Raw genomic sequence first — 22,153 nt, forward strand, 5'->3', positions numbered from 1 at the left:
TTCACATTTTTGTTAATATTCCCTGTCCTCTATTTGTCTTTCAGACTGCTCTGCGGAGGCGAGGCAGTAGAGAGACCTTCAAAGATAAAAAGTCTTTAACGCAGGTGTGTACAAAGAAACATAAAGATCAGGTCACAAGCCTTATACATGGTTAAAAATAAAGGTTCTTTATTGGCATCTGTGATTCCATGGAGAAATTTTACAGTGCATAAAACATTCTTTATAGTTGAAAAAAGTTCTTTAGATTAAGTTATTCACATAAAAAAAGGTTATTTTATGAACGTTCACTGAAAGGCTCTTTGGGGAAACCAAAATAGTTATGCTGTGGCATGGCTTCGAAACTTGCCCTTGGAAACATTTATTTTAAAGCAAGCACAGAACAAAACACAATGTGCTACGTGCACTACTTGTTGAGAATATAGACTACAGACTTTTTATATGTTGTCGAGGATGACTGTTCTCATACAATTCGGTATTGCCTTTCACATTCACATGTTTCGTTCTCTCCAGGAGGACAGTGCGGATCTGCGCTGTCAGCTACAGTTTGCCAAGGAAGAATCGGGTCTTATGCGTAAAAAGATGGCAAAACTTGGCCGTGAAAAAGATGAACTGGAACAAGAATTGCAGAAGTATAAATCAGTATATGGTGACGTGGACAGCCCTTTGCCCCTGGCAGAGGTGACCGGTGGAGGCCCCCACACCTCTCGGGAAGCCGAGTTGCGGTTACGGCTCAAACTGGTGGAAGAGGAAGCCAACATTCTGGGAAGGAAGATCGTAGAGATGGAGGTGGAAAACCGTGGACTCAGGGCGGAAAACGAAGACCTACGCTGCCAATACGAGAGGGACTGCTTTGGGCGTGAACCCTTCTCGAGTGTCCCTACCTCACCGTATAGTGGCGATGCCTTGGAATCTGCGAGTGAACTGCGGCGACACTTGCAATTTGTGGAAGAGGAGGCGGAACTGCTGCGCCGCTCTATCTCTGAGATTGAGGACCACAACAAGCAACTGACATCTGAGCTCAACCGCTTCAAATTTGGACCCAGCCAAGTTGACCGGGAGTCCGAGGGAGCTGAGGGTGGAAATGGTGGCACGCTCAAACCTGGTAACGGAGGAGGTCATGGTTTCCCGGGAACAGGGAGTGGTGCCACATTGCAGGAGGAGCTAAAAACCGCAAGACTCCAGATCAATGAGCTAAGTGGGAAAGTGATGAAGCTACAGTACGAGAACCGGGTGCTAATCTCTAACATGCAACGCTGTGACCTGGCGGCACACTTGGGGATACACACCAGTAGCCCAAGGGATAGTGATGCCGTGCGAAGGGAAGCAGACGAGGAAGAGATGGCCAGGCTTCTGCTGCTCCACCCCAAACGTGAAGGTCCTGTTGGTGGGGAAAGCGACTCTGATGACTTGTTTGAGAAAACAGCAACTTCTGGATTTGTCAGTGGTGAGAAACCCTCAGATCCTGGTGAACTGGGAGTGACCGAGTTGGCCCAGCGAAGACGGGAAGACCGGGAGACGCTCAACAATGTCAGACGTGAAGCTGAGCGGCTTGGTAAAACGGTGGAGCGGCTCATCGCGGATACGGACAGTCTTATCCGGGAAGGTCGACTGGTTGTTCTGGGAGGGGACCTTCTTGCAGAAGGTTTGGAGTTCAGAGGCGATGGGGACTCTGCTGAATCTAAACCCGACTCTCAGGTGCTGGATTCCATCAACACCCGCATGAGGGCTTTCCGTTCAGAGCTCCAGCAATTCATGGACAAAGTGGACCACCTAGGGGAGGGTCTGAGGGACCGCATTGATGACCTTTCCCCCATGCCCAATCTCACCGAATCTAGCAGCTTCCTTTCCACAGTTACCTCCATGTCAAGGGACTCGCCCATCGGGACACTGGGAAGGGATCTGGTGACGGACTTCCAGGTAAGTTATGTGTAACTCGACCTTTTTATCTTTATTTAGTGTTTGCCGTCACATGCGATCACATGACATGACCACTTCCTTTTTTCCTTTGCTGCTTCCTCATTTGAAAGTCATTTTTTGAGAATGCATACACCTCTATATTGATTCTGCTTCTTCATGTATCATATATCAAAATTCCTGAATGCACCAGAAAGGAAGCAGTTCAACAAATTAGGCTGGCATGATCTCTTCATCTAAAACCAGAAACAACACCCAACTGAGAGATAAGAAGGGAAATAGGTAGACTTGCTTTAGATATGGAGCTTTAAGCAGAGTATTTGATTATCAATTGATTATAGTTGCTTTGACATCAGTGATATTTCTTATCTTTTTTTGTTGTTGTTGAAAGATATGTGTGAAAAAAGAGCCATGTGAAAGATTAATGGGAGTTACCAGCAGGAGAAAAAAAAGACACAGAGTTATTAAGATGTTTGGTGCCATTTAATTCATCTTGACATTAATAACCTTCAGCATAAATGCAGGCAGTTGAACAAGTCCACCAGACATCACAGAACAACACTCACTCACCATTATTAACTGACCACTCAGTCTTTCTTTGAGAACACTTTTGCTATTTTTGCTGTATGTATTTAAATTTTCGTCATGCTTGGACTACCCTGATGACCTGTTGTACTACATTCGCCATGTGCAGTATACAATAGGGCACACCTCCTGGAATACTATATCCCATAATGCAATGCATATTTCCCAAAGCGCCACCCGGCTCAGCCAAGATGCCCTTACCTCTCCTTTCTTAGCATCACTCTCAATGCTGCTCATAAACACCTGCATCTATACCTGCCCCATCCTCTTACCCACAATCAGTTAATTTAACATTATTTAGTAAAATGATTTCCACTTTGATTAATTTTTTTTTTTTAAACAAATGTGATTAATGTAACCATTTCAAAGAAAAAATAATGTTTTGTTATAGCTTTTGGAGCAAGGGCGCCGCCATCTTGCAGTACCACCTCGTGTGATGTCACGGGGTTCGTTCCCTTCTGATGGCCAGTGCAGTGATATATGCATTTCTTTACATTTTGAACACACAAATGTTATTTTAACACACAAATAATTTGGTTTTCACCATAATTTGGGTGAATATCCAACATCAAACTGTCTAAATGCTGTTTTGATCATGGTATCCCAAACAGTGGCTATGTTTACATGCACACTTTTTGGTTCAATCGGACTGAATTCATTACGATTGATTAATCTGATTGTAGTGTTTACATGAATGCTTAATAAAGTGATCGGATGGAGTTTCTCACAGTTTGCACATAATAACTACTCTCCTACAAGGTTTCTTTATTTGTTATTAACAGCAGAATTAATATTTACCCATTTATGGATAAATATACATATAAACCACTGTGCTGTGCTGCTCTTATTTATCATGAAAAAAATAAATGCCCCACTCCGCACCCAAACCGGGATGAGTATCCAAAATAAGGTTGTCCTGCTCCACTTCACAGTTCCTGGGTGAAAGGAGAGTTTTATAATGATGGGACACACATTTATACAACTCTTTATTCAAAACGAAGAGCCACTCGTCCGTGCGTCATATGTTATTACGTAATTTCTGGCGTCCTTGCAAATGCGCAGTCCTTTCAGGTTTAGTGGTTCAATCCACTCGAGTGTTTACATGCACTCTCAATCGATAAAATCGAATAAACCATCCTCTTCAATCCGAGTGAAATTTAATTCGGATCGAGTTCAATCAGATTGATTAAGGTGTTTATGTGAAAGTTTTTGTGAGCCGTCAAAACCGATTACAGACGGATTATTTGTGTGCATAGCCAGTGTTTTCATAATGCGAGGTGCAATGTGATGTGATATTGTGATATTGTGATATTGGCTTCATACAATATCATTCATGTCGCATTTTATTGTTATGTCAGACCATTAAGACATATGCATTACATTGATTGGTTCACCAGTTGTATGTATCATATTTTATGTTCACCTGCGAATACAATTAGATTTCCTGCTGTTAACAAGATGTATAGGTTTAACTAATGTTTATATTTAACTAATCACCTATCTGAAAAATCGGACTAGTGCTACTTCCTCAATAAAGTTTATCATTCTCTCATGTTTTAAGTCTTGTCAGTGTAGCCACACTGGGTTGTACATTATAATTAACTCAAATTATATATAGGGAATTTTAATAATTAATCAGGAATATGATTAATACATATATCTCATATGACAGTTACATTAAAATTATTGAAGATGAAAAATAGATCAATTGTATATATCAATAACTCATTACAAGGCACTGTAATTTACTCATTAATATGTCAATATTCCATTCTTCATATCAATTATAGTGATATCTCTTACTGTAAATTACCGCAAATCAAACAGTGGTTTGTCCAGCAAACGGCTGTAAGATTAACTTATCAACTTTCAATAAAGTTATCACTTCTTATAATTCAAGGAAAAATATTCTCTGGCCATGAAAACATTATCCTATCATTATGAAATTTCAGTTACTAAAAAGTAAAGAGCTTGTAGCTAAAGATCAGACATTTCATTGACTCGTGATGTGAGCGTTTCAGAGGCAATCATGAATATATATTGGTTTTTAATAATTGAACTAATAATACATCAAACTACAAATCACACAGAGTAAATACGCGTATGACAATACAGACAGTAACTTTGTACAAGACATAACGGAATCCAAATGAGGGAGAGAGAGAGAGAGAATGAGTGAGAGAGGATGAGAGAGAGAGGTGAGAGAATTAGGCGTGATCACAGAATCACGCGCTCAGTTATGCAAACTCACAGACAGTAACCCTTGAAAGACAACAACGAATCAAATCACCTTGAAAAGGTAATAGACAAACTTTAAGCAGCATTTAAATCTCCATAGAGAATGATACTTGCATGTGGTCACTTTGTGACTCGCCAGACCAGAATGCGTGTGAGCGTGGTCCTTTGTAGCGAGGCGTGTTCTTTCGTGTCTTCCGGGGCTGCTGCGGAATCGCGCGATATTTGAAAGTTCCAACAAACGTAATGATTCGTCTTCCTCGTGTAGAGAAGAACTTAATAAGTAAAAGAAATGAAAACAACGGAGATGAAAGCAACGGAGATGAAAGCTCCCGAAGGAGCCATGAGAACAGGCTGTTATCTCATCCGCCGTGCGGAGATCAACGGCGATAGAAGAGGACCGAGAAGTCAGAGGGACAAGAGAAGCAGGACAAGAAGAAGAGGAGGAGGAACTTCCTGGGTCAGTTCTACTTATGGAGTGACTGGTTCACGCCTCTGTTTGTGTGAACAACCAATGAACGTCCGCGATCTGAAGCGGGAAAAACGTTCCTTTGTCTCTGGGGAACCACCCACTCTAATAAGTTATGGCTTATCAGATTCCAGCAGTGATATTCTAGCTCGTAAGTAATTCCAGATTAAGTTCGTAATTCCAGATTAATACATTTTTCATTAATTTCCTTTATATAAGTGAGTCCATCAGAGCATTATGATTAAACAGATATCAAAAATAACATATGTAACTTATAGAAACACGACGTTACATTCATATGCAGAATTACACAAATTTAAAGTTTGATTAACACACGATAAAACTGCAGATACTCCAATTTATATGGGGAAACATCTACTGCACAAAAAGGCAATACTCAATACATTTAGAATACATTGAGAAGATAAAAGGGTACTATTGTCTTTTCTAAGAGTTAGCTTTCCTGTCCTGTTTGTTAGGTCATAAAATTTTACGACCTGGGCAGGGGGGTAGGGTTACAACTCATGATTCTATTTGAGAACATTAAATTAGGAGAAGCATTTCCAATTTACAAGACAGCAATTTATAATCCTCGCATAACAGGATTAACCACTTTATGCAACACACAATATATATTCAAAATACATATTATTAAGGACTTAAATTGTGTGTGTGTGCTTAAGTGTGTGTCTGTGTGTGTGTGTTGTGGAATGTGTTTCGTTTGTCCTTTGAGGCTGCTTACGTGACTGTGGAATTTCTCGTCCAGTGTCGTAAATAATTAGCCAGGGAAAACCCAGACTACTTCCGGCGAATTTCAATTCTCTCTACAGAATAGTCTGGCAAAGAGGACTATCTAGCTCGTTTCTGTGCCGCCGAAATCGTGGCACCAATCAGAAACGTTGAGGCGGGGTTTACACGATGACGACAGCGCAGCGATGGTAAAGCAGATTTTGTACATTACAAAGATGGATGCTGCAGAGGAACATTCGTTCGAAACTGCTTTCGCGTCTGTTTTAAGTGATTTAAACTTTAACTTTGCGTTAAAACCCAAGCAAAGAACAACACTTGAAGGCTTCATATCTAAAAAAGATGTTATCGCTGTCTTACCGACTGGATTCGACATAAATAACTAACATGTAGATTCAAATAACTTACAAGTAAATACAAAACAAGTAGAGGGGTTGTTTTTGTACAAAACAATTTTTTATATTTAAAATAATACAAAATCAACTAATCTTTTCTTGCTCACACTCACAGTAATACATTAAGAGATATTGATAGGCTGCTAACCTACTGCTAAGATAACGTTAATGTAATAGTGGAGGTCAAGTTCTAACGTACATTTTAAGAAATAAATAATTATTTTTAAGTAGGCTACTAATACAACACGTTAAGAGCTTACCTCCGTAATACTCCGACGAGCAATATTTGGTCGACCAGGACTTGAAGTGTTTGGACGAAACTTTTTTATATCCCTCAGTGTTTTTGACGGAGACTCGCGTTGTCTTTTTTCGACTGCATCTGTCGATCCCGTTGCTTCCCCGTCTTGCTCGTCCTTTAACCATGACCTGTACACTGGCAAATCGCGTTCTAATCGCACTATACATGCCTTACAACGAGAGCAAATGCGATCAGAGCTCGATGTTTTCTGTTCGACCGTCAATCCGAGATGTTTCAGTCGGTCTGAGATGCTATCAGGTTTGCCTATTTTTGCAAAAATGTTGATGGAGTGGCGGTGGACACCAATTATTATCATATTTATTTTACAAAAACGGCAAAAGTCGTTAGAAGCCATTGCAACATCTTACTCGAAATCAAAAACAATCTACTCGAAATCAAAAAGCTATCTGAGTCTCATATTTCTCCGTCGCTCTGCATACGTCATCTCCTTCATCGCTCTGATTGGTTTTAGGTCTATCCAATTGCGCCCAGAGGCATTTGAACGAGGTCCGTCGGTGACGCCCCTTTAGAAACGAGACGTCTAATAGGCTTTGCCAGACCCTAACTCAGTTTCAACTGAAAAGGGTCTGGTTTTAACCAGGCTAGTAAATAATTTAATTCCAGCCAGGCCAGGCATTTAGTTTAGAGAGAGTTGGTTTTATATGCCTGAATTCAAAATCTACAAGCTTTGGGTTTGCATTGTTTTAGATTCAACGAACCGTGATTCATTGGTTCAGAACCCATGAATCGATGAACTGCATATCCGTTACATCAGTTTAAATATTACAGTGTTTTAAACCATTCAAGTGTGGGACAGCACGGAATATATTTCAATGTGTTGTTTACACACTGTGATAGACCTTTTCTAGAAGAGATATTCATTTCTGTTCGCGCCACACACAAAGCCACAGCTCTGCTTGGACAGCACGTGAGTAACAGCTACCAAATTGAGCTTTCTTTCAGGCATTCATCAGCAAATGCACACAAAGCATGTCGGAATGACAGTCTTGAGTATCCACGTAAATTAGCATTGTTTCCGATCCACACTTTTTCCCCCGAAACAGCAGGTTTAGGTCCTACTGCTTGGTCCCATCACCGTGTATGCTATAATCACACTTATTATGGACTTAACAAAACAAGCATGTGTTCAAAATGTAAAGAAATGTTTATATTACTTCACTGGCCGTCGGAGTGAACCAACCCTGTGACATCACACCCGGTGGTACTGCAAGATACAGGCCCTCTTGCTCCAAAACATTCCTTTTTCTTTAAAATGGTTACATTAATCATGTTTGTTATATAGTTGTTGTTTTTTTATTTAAATGGAAGTTGTTTTCCTAAATAATGCAAACTTGACTGACTGCTTCATTTCCACTTTAAGGGGTATTTCCCGCATGGCTTCTCAAGGATATGTGTGTGTTGTTTTGGTTGTCATTGATTTGCAGGGTCCAAAATTTACTGTGCCAATAGTGGGCAAACTGAGAAATATTTGCCAACCATAAATATTTCTTACAGCCAGATAATTATCACAATTCACACTCTTTTTTTTACAGAAATCTAAATTTGCATTTCACAATTTTGACTCTTTTCTTTTTGGAGGTCTGAGTTTACATCTTGCAATTCTCAGTTTTTTTTTGTTTGTTTTTGTTTTGGAATTAGGTTTACATCTCACAATTCTGAGTATTTTTTTAATTCTGAGGTGGTGTCTTGCAGTTCTTATTTTTTTATTCCATGGGTTTGATAGTATTTTGTATTTCTTAATATTATTTTCATGCATTTTTGTCACAAATAATAGTGTAATTTACAGCATTATATAATTAACACCAGCTAAGAGCACTTAAATGGTGCACGTACTTGCATTCAGTAATAAATTGTGTGCCAACACATTTTGCAATGCATCACTGGATGAAATCGATCTTGCATTGCTAGAAGCTAATAACACCCGCTGGCCAAACACTTCCAGCAGCATTCGCATACTTGCTAAAGATTTTGTTTCTGGCCTTAAACTTCACTTCTGACAAAAGCAGGAGGATGCATGGTGTTCTAACTCCTAATATTTATGCCAACGTGTTGCATGTAATAAGGCTATCAGAATTAAATTGATCTCTTTTGTATTTTTATTTACCGGCACTTGTCAATTTTGGACCCAAATGTATAGCCTACTAACATGAACTAAAATGGCAGTAAAATGTGTTTGCAATCACCTGGGATCTGGCCTTCAGCAAATCTAGTAGTTTTTTATTTGCACAGTTAATTTTGATGCAACATGTGGAGCATGCATCTGTTAATATGCAATATTGCATATTTGTTTATATATATTCTATATATTCTATGTGACTATTATTTATGTGGTTGATCATTCTCAAGGATAATGTGGCTGTGTCTTTTGTCTCAGTGAATGATTTTAAAATGTTTAATTGTGATATATGCTAGTCTCGGAAAGCTGCCCTCCATAGAACTGCTTGTTGCTTTCTTCCTGCTTTATGCTTTGAAACTGCTTTATGATAACATGAGTCAACTTTCCAACAAATAACCCATGTGTAACTACGGGTTTGACATCTATTGATGCTTTAGTAGCTTGTCAAATGAACTCAGCATCTAAATGGGATTTGATATTTCAAATGTAAGCTTAATAGTGTCTGAATTGCGCTTTGATTGGTTGATAAGCTCATTTGGCTCTTGTTCATTGCTGGAAGCCGTCGGTTATGCTGGGCGGTTCTTTGCTTTGGGTCACGTCACTTCAATCCAACCACTAAACACTCTTCATCAAGCATGATGTCACAGCCTGTTCTCCTGCTTATATAGGATGTTTAAGAGCACTGCTTCCATCGCATGGCTAGGCTTCGCTGTTAGCAGCATGCTAGCCGTCGTGCCGCATCCAAACCCTGTCAGTGTCCTACACAACTTAGAGATGTTTGTCATGCTTCATCTGAAAGCCTTTAGCATTATTCTGTTATATCTGATCAGGGAATCACAATTATAATTAAACAACACATTATTGGTAATTATATAGTATCATATAATATAAAATAAACACAATAGTATCATTGCATATTTATGTTGTGATGCCAAAAATCTGTACTTTTGGACAACTGACCAACATAATGAAATCTACTAATGTAACAGCTTGGCAACCCATTTAATAAGCTAGCTCAAACTTTAATTTTAACCTGTGGTGTGTGTAACTGTTTTTCATTAAGTTGTGTTGCTTTCAGGAAATGGACATGTGCCTCTCAAAAATGGTCTCAAACATATTTATTATTATCCTTATTATTATTAACTTTTGAATGAGTTGTTTGTGAAATGTAACCTAATGAAATGGAAAAGTTAAAATAAGTCCGCTTAATATCCTTAATTTACAGTATTAATCCTTAATAATATGATTATTTCTATATTTTTGAGTTTTTATTATGTTTTTGATATTAATATGAATAAATCTAATCATTAAGATATTTTTAGATAACTATTTTAAGTACATGTATTATTTTAATCGTTAGCTTAATAATGATCTAATTATTAATGATCTTAATAATTAATATAACATTAGTATTATTTTTTTAATTGTTAACTAGTTAATGTTTTAATTATTTTACTTAAAATTATTAGCTTTGATATAAATAAAATGAATAATTAAAATAATAAATGATTAGAAATGTGTTATTTTAATTACATTTATGACTATAATTATTAGCTTAATTAATATTAATATTGCTATTCATGTTTGTACTGATTAAGCTAATGGTTAAAATAATTGTAATGATTAGTTTAATATTAATATTAGTATTAATTATTTTATTATGTAACAATAGAATGTTATATTATGTAATATTAAGCTAACAATACGATTATTTTCAAATAAATTACATTCATTATATAAATTGTTAACTTAATATAAATATTTATACTAATATTAATTAAGCTATTAATTAAACTAATAAAACAATTACATAGCTAATCATTAAAATAATTTAAATTAGTATTTTAATGAATAGCTTTTATTTTTTGTAATTTTTTTAAACTATATTTTACAGTTGGTTAAGGCAGTGGATTGGTTTGATCATTAGGGGTTTGACCGGGTGCTGGATTTGGCACGACACTATTAGCATCAGCTGTCAGTCACTGCACATTTCGGGTTATTGGTTGTAAGACTCATGTATCCCCATCGCATGCGCTTCATAACCAGTGTTTTGCATTCTTTTTTTCCCCTTGGCCCTTCCCTTCTTCTCTCTTCGTCCCTCATTTCATCCCCAGATGTTTCAGCCCATGATTCTGTTCCTCCTCATTCTCGTTCTCTTCTCATCTCTCTCCTATGCCATCATCTTTAAGTTGGTGTTTCTTTTTGCGCTTTTCTTTGTCTTGTAGCCCACTTGCTCTCTCTCTCTCTCTCTCTCTCTCTCTCTCTCTCTCTCTTTCTGTTTTCCATTTCGATCATTGTTTTTTAATTCATTATTATTTTCTGAACACAGTGTGTCGATGACCCCTCACCCTTGCATTCCACACTCTGAGTTTGGCTTAAACCAACGTTGAGTTTTATTTCCCCCTCCACTCTTTCTGGTCTCGTGTGTGTGGATTCTGTTTGTCATTCACCGATCCCCATGCACCTCCCTCTGTCTCCTCCTCCTGGACCCTTTCCTCCCCTCCTCACTCACAGTACGTGCGCAGGGAGGAGCAGGACTGGCGTCTAGACCAGCAGAGTGTCCCGGAGACCCCGGGCTCCACTAAGGGCTCCGTCACAGCCAGGGGAGGCCCTGGACTCAGTAGATACACCAGACCCCACAGTTTCAGACCCGAGGTTAGTGCCTCGTCCATCTCCCTCTCAACTTAAAGATACGATTCCACGTGTCCTCCTCGCAGTGCCTCTGACTTCCTGAAACACCTGACAGTTTAATGTGCTGCATTAGATAAGAGGGTTAACACTGAATGTGCGTTTCTGTAAAGCCTTGGTTATCTTTGGATGTCATCACATGCTTGATGGAAACACACAGAAGTAGCTGGAAAAGTACTATGGTGAGTTATTTTCAAGAAAACACAATCTGACATGCATTGCTTTTCTCTGAATGCCTTAAACTTTAATATCATGACATTGATATTAAAAATCATAAGATTATGAAATGTAATATTATGAAATTATTGTTAATATTATGTATATTAGTGCTGTCATGAGATTAATCGCATCCAAAATAAAAGTTTTTGTTTGCATAATATATGTGTGTGTTCTCTGTATATATATATATATATATATATATATATATATATATATAAATAGACACACATGCATGTATATATTTAAGATTTATTTACAATATATTTATATAATATTTATGTTAATACATGTACATATTTTCAATATATATTGTATGTGTGTGTATTTGTATATACATAATAAATATACACAGAACACACACATATATTATGCAAACAAAAACTTTTATTTTGGATGCGATTAATCTCATGATTAATTGTTTGTCAGCGCTAATATATATATATATATATACACACACACAGACACACACACACACACACACACACACATCTTATGTAATTAATAATAATGTTATTAATATTTTAAAGTAATATTTTATAACAATAATGCTTATAAATTTACAATTATATTATAGTTTTCCAATTTGAAATATAACCATATTACATGAAAAAAATAAATAAAACATGGCTGATATCAAGACATAACCAAGGCTGTGATCCTCTTTTAACATTAAAACAGGTCAGTAAGAGCTGTTTCGGTGGTCAGTGGGAAACTAGAGAGCTGGAGTGCCTTTCCTTATGAAAATGTGCAGTACAGAACAAAACTGAGGAAATATTCACACACTGGTTTAAAGACATTTCTGTCGTGAAGCACGAATGACCTCTGTGCGTTCAGAGGAACCAGATTTTAAAACCTGACCCACGAGGGTTGCAACTAAACCTGAAGTATTTATGAATTTGTCATCCAGATTTCGAAATAAAAGTTTGATTTGATTTGAAATGAATGTGAGTGCACTGGTGTTTGAGCACAAAGGTGACAGTGTGTGAATATTGAGTTTCTCTGTCAGACAAATCTCCCTCAAAAACTACTACTATGTCTCTGGATCTGTTTCAAAACCTAGAGTTTATTGTTTAGGCATCATAGACACATTCTGGAGCTGAAACCTGGTCTAAGCAATGCTTAGGCTAGTTTTAAAATGCCTTTTTGGATATTTTATATGTATACTATAATGCATTAAATATAATTATAAAAATTACATATTTTTTTAGATTAAATGTGCATTATAAAAAAAACAATTCCAAAAAAAATGATAGAATTAACAATTAGAAATTTCATACAATATGTGTACGTATGTGATTTTTTTTAATATATTTAATTTTTTGAGTATTTTGTTATTGATTTGATGTTTATGTAGAGTGTTTTCAATTCTTTATGCAATATGAAATTTCTGATGCGGACTATGAAGACAGAAAGGCTGCTCACTAGATTTTGAAACAGAGCCTGTTTTCAGAGGGAAAGGAAAGCCTAGAGGGCATACTTCACTATAAAGAGCAATTCTCCCTAGTTTGTGTATCTTAATTTAATTTAATAATATGCAATGAATCTCTAATGTAATAAAACTAAATGGAAGTGATCCAGAAGTCATAAAATAGCACTTGCAGTTATTTTACACCAGGTTATTAGTCCAGATACAGTAGCAGCATCGATGAAAGCGTCTGATGAAACTGATTGAAACGGTAGATCTAGCCGAGAGCAGTTCGTTCACTTAATTCACATCATTGTCTCTCAGTGATTCTTTTGATTTCTTCTCACTCCACTCACAATCACTGCTTTTAATTGAAAATCACACTGGTTTGTCATGAATTATGATCACTCACCGTTTTTTCTGTGGAAAATAAGGGCTGTATGTGTCAATCATGTCATTTGTTGATATATATGTTTGCATTTAATTTGTTGTGTGTTTGTCCAAGTTTATGTGCTATGCCTTAAAACACAGTTCTCATGAACAGATGCGTTTCTTACCGGTGTTTCTGATCAAAGGCAGCATATGCTTATTCTATCGTCTTTATGATTAACAATATATGTTATATGAGATATATTTAGGTAATAATTTATATATATTTATATATATATATATATATATATATATATATATATATGTAATGTATAATGTAATTGTTGTAAAAACACATTTAGTAATTTAGTTGTTTGTTTTTGTCTTTTTTTTTTACCATTTCTATATGGTATTGATTAATTTATTATTATTTTATTATAAATTATTATTATTATTATTATTATTATTACTTTTGGATATTGTAGTACTTCAGCTAAAAACAAAAATGAGAAATGACAAAAAATAGTAGAAATAAAATTATTTCACAATTTATTTTATTTAAGTTAATGTTTATTTATTTCAGATATCCAAAATATTTGTTATGGTTTTAGTTTTACGAATTTTTTTGTTAATATTAAGATTTACCGAATAATTATATATATTTAACTGTAGTAAAAAAATGTTTAATTTTGTCTTTTCATCCTTTTCTATATAGTATTAGTTTGTTTAATATTATTCTATTAATAATTATTATTAATATTTATTATAATTTTATTCATATAAATTGTGCATATTTTAGTACTTCAGCTTAAAACAAAAATGAGAAATGTTGTCTTGAAAAATAGTAGAAATTAAATCATTTTATTTTATTTTGTTTTATTTTATTTCAGTTAATGTTTAAAAATATTTGTTATGGTTTTAGTTTTACAATAGTTTTTGTAAATATTTAGATATAGAAAATAATTCTATATATATATATATATATATATATATATATATATGTGTGTGTGTGTGTTTGTGTGTGTGTGTGTATATATAATTATTATAATTATTGTTTTTTTTATTAACATTACTTTTAGATATTTAAGTACTTCAGCTAAAAACAAAAATGATAAATGTCTTAAAAAATAGTAGAAATTAAATCATTTTAAATGTGATTTGATTTTATCTCAGTTAATGTTGAATTTATTTCAGATAACAAAAATATTTGTTTTGGTTTTAGTTTTAGTTAGTTAACAATAACTCACTTTTACAACGAGACATTTGTTAGCACTTACGAACAGCGGCACATAGAGCTCAGCCTAGTATTTCTTCAGAGTAGAAATGAATCTAAATTGATTATGAGCTTATTTCATGGAGAATCTTTCTTTGGCTGACTGAATTAATTCTCTAGCACTTATCACCAGAGATCCAGAGAATGCGGTGTAATATTTTCCTGCCTAATCATCCATGTAAAGCTAGTGAATCTAGAAAGAGAATATAAATATCAGCTCACATGACACAGTCGGGTTAGTGCATGAGAACTGATGGTGTTTCTCTCGAAAGTGCTGGGATTTTGAGACAGCTGTTCTGTGTTCTGATGGGGTCCAGCTCCGTGAGCCGGTCCTGTCCGAGATGGGAACACCAACCAGAGAAACACCGCTCCGCCTGGAGCACGACAGGAGGATGAGAGACAGCTTCACGTCATCCATCACTCAGGTACAGTACTGAGCTAAACTGACTCCAAACTCAACCCACTACAGTAGAGATGCTGTGGCCTTACTGATCCAGTTGTGTTAGTCTCATCTGTGAAGCGACTACATGAAACAATGAAGCAATACAGAAGTAGATATGACTTGACATGGTTTACTTTTAGTAACAGGATCAGACGTACTGTGCAAGTCATCAGTTCAAAAGCTCTTCACGTGTAAAACTGATGTGGAAATAATAGCTTGCCATGGATAGACTGACCCAAAACATGGATTATAAGTACAGAATAACTAGTTGAGTCTGTGTAACCCTTAAATCATACTAGTTTAACCTTAAAGTGTGACATATGAAATAAGTGTTTTTTGTTGTTGTTGTTGTTTTTTAATCTGGGACAGTTCGTTGAATGTTTAGACATTAGAAATAAAAAGTTTGCAAATGTGTTTTTGATGAGCACCATATTTGATCCATCTGTTGTTAATGGCTTATATAGTGTGATATGAGAATATGGTTGAAAAAAAGTCAAAAAGTGATGAAACATGTAAATCGATGAGATTTTTATGACATTATAGCAGATACTGACATGAGATAAATGTCAGTCATCACTCTAGATCTCAAATAATGTTTTAGTAAGATGATATTTAAATGATTAGTTTTATGATCAGAACACATTATACAATGATATGATTCAGAGATGATCAAATACATGTTCCTCAAAAGCCTGTTGATCTCACATTTGAACGTGACTTTTCTAAAAAATGATGCTGGATAATGAAGTAAATCCAGTATGTGTTCATCTTAAAATATTACTAACAAAATCAAAGTTATTCTTATTTTTACTTTTAAAAAATCAGTAAAGGTTTGACTTGTGACACGTGAAGCACAAGCTGAAGGAGGACGTTAGTCTAAATAATCAATCTGATGACTAGTAGACTGCGTGTGACAGGTTTATCAATTAAGTTTTGATCATTTTGAGTACTTATAGAAATTAAGTGGACTTTATAGGGTTAATATAGTTATTAGAACTAGTTATTGCTTTATTGCTAGTCCAAGATGGTTTACCAGCCTAGCCATGTCTCTCTTACTTTTAAAGTTTTTAGATGGTTTTTCTAGTAGGAATTACTTTTCTACTTGCCTCAGACATCCACATGATCTTTTGTAGTTTCATTGCTCTCTATGAAAGCATGCATCTGTCTTCTGTCATAATAATAAGAAGTATATTAACCATAACTCTTTGTTGAATGCTTTGGCTTGTGCAGGAGGAGGAGAGGAGGGGAGCCGAAGTGCGGCGAGGACTCGAGCTGCAGGGACTCCAGTCTCACGAGCCGACGTGGCCACAGGAAAGAGTCCTGCTGCAACAGGAAGTGAGGTCATACCGCCACAATATGGTCATTGTCTACATGAAGCTGCGCTGGATCCTGATGCACTGGAGGCTCGGCCTCAGGACGGATGGACTGGAGGAGGGAGCGTATGCTGAGGTGAGCAGATGAGTTTTTATGAGATTTAACCATTGCATCTATAAAAAGTCAATGAAAAAGCCAGTGTAACATTCCATTCGGTCATTTAGCACATGCGTTATTTATTTATTATTATTATTATTTTTTTTTTGCACTTGTGATTATTTCTGGACAATGCACTAATCATGCTAAGGTACTGATGTACTTTATTAGATAAATAAATGCTTTTTGCATATAAATAAATAATAATAAAATAAAACGACTAAATATTTTTTAAACAAAACTAAAACTAACTGAAAAAAAAAGTCAAATAAATTAAATAAAATGTCCTACGTTTTTTGTTTCAGGTTTAGTTTTATATATATCATAGTTTTGTTTTATTTGTATTCGTTTTTATTAAGTTTTGATTTAATTATGAATGACAGAAATAATGAACTTTGTGAGATGCAAAAAAAAAGAAGAATAATGTGAAGTTTGCATTTCTGATGAGTTCTTGTAGACGTCTTTTTTTCTCTTTTTTTTTTTTTTTTTAGATATGTTTGTCTCTTTCATGGCAGTCGGGCGTCTGATGAACCATAGTGTGAATTAGTGTTAGCACATATTGATGATTTTTCATTTCACAGTCCATCTGTCATATCTATATCTACAGTTGTTGAACGAAATTAAACAGTGAAGCTCAAGAACATTCTCAGTTCAGGAATATTAGTTAGACTGAAATGATTTTACAGCATATATTAATACATCATTATTACTCAAACAGTAAAAAAGTGGCGCTAGCAACAACAAGATCATGGGTTTGATTCCCAGGGAATATTTGAAATCTATACTTTGAATGCTTTAGATAGAAGCATCTACCAGTGAATATAAATACACACATTAAAGAACATTAGTAAGTCAATACTTCAGCATAATTAACGCATAATCCAGTAATACAGGTATCACAGGCTTAAAAAAAGAAAGAGTAGAGTAGTAAGAGAAGTAAAAACATACAAAAAAAAGACCTTTATAAATTTAATATCACATTGATTTTTTTATAGTTAATTTTATAGAATAGGTAAATCTCATTATAAAAGTCCTGGTCAACCCGAAATAAAAAAGTATAGACTGTAGAAATAAATAATATTTAAGACCATAAAGATTCTGTAGTTAAAGACATAAAAGTAATTTTATTTTATTTTAATCTTTATTTTTGTTTTTAAAATTTTTTTTTAGTTTTATATAAAAATATTTAGTTTAGTTTAATTTGTATTTAATTTTATTAAGTGTTTTATTTTATTTTATTTTATTTTTTTACTCTAAACATTTTCTCTGCTTTCACTCCTATTTGTTTCTTCAGTATGAACGATTGGAGAAAATTCCAGAACTGGGCATTATGGTCGACCGGCGCGATGGAGAGACGGAGCGGGAAGACAAAGTGTGCACCCAAATCACAGGAAGTGACCTCACAGAGCCCAGCCCCCTCCTGCCGTCACCAGAGAGATTCCAGTACCAGAAACAGGTAAAAATACCACAGATACATATTTTGTAATGAAAGTAATGTCACAGGGATAATAATGTTCACACACTTTTTATTTTATTTCATTTTATTTTATTTCATTTCATTTCATTTCATTGCATTGCATTGCATTGCATTTTCACAGCAACATATCCATCAAAAGTGAAAGTATGGTCTGTAGCAGGATTGTATTTCTTGTCAGTTGTGCCAAATCCAAGCAAATTTCTATTTTATGGCAAATCAAATTACATGTAAAGTTTAGTTTACATTTTATTACAATACATTTTTTATATATTTGCATTTATTCATTTAGCAGATGATTTTATCCAAATACAATGAAAGGCAATTCATTTTAAGCAGACAAAAAACCAAGTGATGTGATAATCCACAAGTTTTAAAAATTATATGGGATGAGGTGTTGTTGTTAATCATTTTTGTGCTTTTGTATATTAAACAAACCATAGGAAAAAATAAATTTGCGCTCATGATCGTTCACCTTAAAATCTCTCTTCTCTGCGTTCTGTAGCAAATATTAAATCAGTGTAAATGTTTCAGCAGTGGTGCCTGTTTAAATCTTGTCTCAGCTCTAGTCTATTAGTTAACAGCTCTAAGAGCAGCAGTTTGTAAACTCTTTAGTTTATCTAATCACCAAAAAAGCTGCCACAATCTCTTGTTTTCTCTGCATGCATAGGGTTTTGAATGAATTTCAGTAGAAGTCATGTGTGCTGAACACACACTTTTAACAAAAATGCAGTTGGCTTCATTGATGCTGTGGTTTTCTGCTGTGCTGACGAAGCTTACATACTACTGAGGGAAGATATGTTCCTTAGGAAGATATTGGTTTATTGAACCATCAGTCAATGGACGTTACAGTTAAAGTGTTATTTCCGCACTGGCTGCACTCAATTAAAATGCAGTGTTTGTCGAAGCTGAATATAACATGGTTTCAATAAACGGTGAATTAGAAATTTGAATTTTGTTTGCAATTCTGTTTATGTGCACAGAAATTGCACACTTTGTCTTTAAACTTGAGAGAGATTTGATATTAATGTGTCTCAGAATTGATAAGTGCGCATAAATTTCATTAACACTCACTTCTCGTTTAAACAGGATGCCTTTGACGTGACATGATCGTGAATCAATAATGACAGACCTGTTTCTTTAATTAAAGCTGCTTAGGAGCTTTGCCCCATTTACTGATAACCATGAAAAGATTGCAGTGCTTGATTCTCTTTGGTTCATATTGTAGACATATCTCGGGCATTGTTGGGATTAATATAGGCTACAAGTTGACAAATACTTGCCAAAGCTGTGTTTTACTCACATTTGGTGATTGGTAAGTATTACTGATCTGAACTGCTGTTAGCATTCATTTTATAGCTCTGCTCTCTTACTGGATGACAACTAGTGATTCATTTTTGTCATTTTCTTTAAGCATCTGAGACAAAGTTGATACTTAAACTGAGAGCTCAATCAAGCTACAGTAACTCTGTGGTCTGTGTGTGCAGGCGGGTGACAGTCGGCGTGTGCTGCATGCGCTGCGCTCTCTGATGGAGGAGCTCAGGGTGGAGCTCCGCGAGGAGGCCCAGCGGCGCTGGCAGCTGCAGCAGACGTTAGCCAATGAGAGAGCGGCGTGCGAGATACAGCGCACTGAAATGAGGAGTCACGTCACCAAGGTACAGAAACAAACCTTAAATCACAGCAGAATCACCTGTGAACGGCAGGTCAGCACCTGAAACCTGTCTACATAGGGAGCATCCTAAGAGTTTAAGACGGAACTCAAACGCTCTACATCACATCAACTTTATTAATGGTCATTCACTCATTCGTGAGTCTGGTGTTGAGCATAAACTTTTATATATGTAAAAACAGTTACTTTTTAATCAAATAGGATTTTTGAAAAATGCCGCACTAAAAAATGTTTAGATCAGCTGTTTAATTCTGTGGTAAAAAAAAAAAAAATTTTAACTTAAAAATATTTTTTACTAAATGATTTACACAAATGAGAAAAAAAGCAAAGATACATTCAATTGATCAAAAGTGACAAATTAATTATGTCCTTTAGAAATTTATTTTCATCAAAGAATCCCGAAAAAAATTTTTTACAGTTTCCATAAAAATATGAAGTAGCATGTTATGTTTCAACACTGGTAATAATCATAAATGTTTCTTGAGCATCAAATCGACATATTAGAATGATTTCTGTTTTTACTGTATCAAATAAATGCAGTCTTGGTAAGCAGAAGAGAAATCTTTAATTAAAATAAATACAAATAAATAGCATTTTAAACCAATTAATCAATTTTATCAATGTTCAATGTGATTTTCTAAAAGGTAAAATTAGTAAAATTCGTTCTTGTCATGAAATTAACAATGAAAATGACATTAAACATCTGCAGTGTCATGCGTTGCTTTCGGCTCACAGTGACTTGTGTGCTGTTTTTGTGTCAGTAAGTTAGGGAGCGTCTTTAAATAGCCAGCTATATTTATGCAGTGGTGCAGTTCGGCCGTCAAATACAGTCATGATCTATTAAAAGAAAGCAGATTTCAGAGTAGCCCTGCTCATTCAGACAGCGAGAAGATTTAGTAACATCTGGCTAGACATGTGAGGAAGGTGCATCTAATTTAGCAAGTTTGATGTGCATATTGTGCATGCTCTGCAAGACTGTAGTTTGCCATTTCAAACATTTATTTGTATAGACATTTGTTATTTTCCTTGTCTGCAGCTGCAGGATATGAGAGGTGAGTCTGCAGGGGCAGTCGCAGATGAAGGTGCAGACTCTGCAGACGTGTTACAGCAGGAGCGAGAGGAACAGCGCCGTCTGCTGGCCGACAGTCACAGCACAGCACTGGAGCTGTGCTGGAAACTGCAGCATGGAGAAAACTGCTGGACCCGTGAGAGGAATGAACTACTGGAGCGGTTTGAGAAAGAGAGACATGAGTGGGATCGCAGCTTACGGGAAATGTACCGCAAGATGGAAAAGGTTGGGGACGTAAATCCTGCTTATTTCACTCATACACAGCAATACATGGTAGACAAGACATGTACTGTACTGTAACTGCATTCAAAAGTTCTGTAGCACTTAATACAATACAGAACGTGTCAAACAGCTTCACAGAGATAAACCGGAATCAATCATGTAAACTCATTATTTCAATATTTTATTATATAATCCACTGTATTCAGCTTCTCAAAGCAGCTTAGTTCACATTACATGCATAAAACACTGCTTGTGCTGCGAGTTTAATATGCACTTTATTTACACATTTACAACATTCGACAATATTAATAAAAATAATAAATTATATTAAAGTATTAGTATTGTAACTTGCAGTTTAAAAAAAGTATATTTGCTAAATAAATATTTTTGTAATTTACAATAGTAATATATTTCTGTAATAATTTCTAATAGTGCTGCCAAATAATTAATCACGATTAATCGGATCCCAAAAAAGTTTTTGCTTACATAATATATGTGTGTAATTTGTATATTTATTATGTATATATAAAAGCACACACATACATCATATATTTAGAAAATATTTACATTTATATATTTATATCCATAAAATTTTTATTATATATATAGAGACTAAAATGTAAATGTAAATGTTTCACATCTAAAGGGGTTCAGCCTGCCAAAAAAATGTCCTAAGACAGTTGGAAGCAACAGCTTACTAGGTCTTGAAACAAAGCCATCATCTCCTCTTCTCCACCCCAGATGCAGAAAGATGTTGTTCAGTCAGAAGGAGGTGCAACACATGTCTTCTCCTCTCAGGAGAGCCCCTGTAAGGCACCGAGATCTCCACGCCCCCCCTGCACAGTCACACACACACGCTCCCACTCTGACTCGGAGGCCACGCTGGAGGAGAAGGGGGCGATGGGCAGACCCAGACCCTTTGAGGGACACCGGCCCCCAGAGAGCCTGTTCCTGGATGCCCTTTCTCTGGATCCTCTAAGCGAAGCCGAGGTGCCTCCTCCATCACGTCTGGAGAGCGAAAAGAGGTTCCCTCACCTGAAGGAAGTAAGAGACCGAGTAAGACATCAGTACAC

General features: G+C 35.7%; 1 protein-coding gene across 1 annotated transcript in view; it reads left to right on the plus strand.

Moving 5' to 3' along the window:
* LOC132096944 (microtubule cross-linking factor 1-like) overlaps window positions 1-22,153 on the plus strand; it is a 53,599-nt gene that overhangs the window by 22,220 nt on the left and 9,226 nt on the right. Inside the window, exons 4-13 of the mRNA XM_059502629.1 lie at window positions 45-104; window positions 511-1,917; window positions 10,895-11,002; window positions 11,172-11,435; window positions 15,052-15,159; window positions 16,407-16,625; window positions 17,941-18,102; window positions 19,608-19,775; window positions 20,826-21,083; window positions 21,822-22,124. Of these exons, the coding sequence (XP_059358612.1) occupies window positions 45-104; window positions 511-1,917; window positions 10,895-11,002; window positions 11,172-11,435; window positions 15,052-15,159; window positions 16,407-16,625; window positions 17,941-18,102; window positions 19,608-19,775; window positions 20,826-21,083; window positions 21,822-22,124 (3,057 nt within the window). The remainder of the gene's footprint in view (window positions 1-44; window positions 105-510; window positions 1,918-10,894; window positions 11,003-11,171; window positions 11,436-15,051; window positions 15,160-16,406; window positions 16,626-17,940; window positions 18,103-19,607; window positions 19,776-20,825; window positions 21,084-21,821; window positions 22,125-22,153) is intronic.

Source organism: Carassius carassius, chromosome 20 (genome assembly GCF_963082965.1).
Source record: "Carassius carassius chromosome 20, fCarCar2.1, whole genome shotgun sequence".
NCBI classification, from domain to species: Eukaryota; Metazoa; Chordata; class Actinopteri; order Cypriniformes; family Cyprinidae; genus Carassius; species Carassius carassius.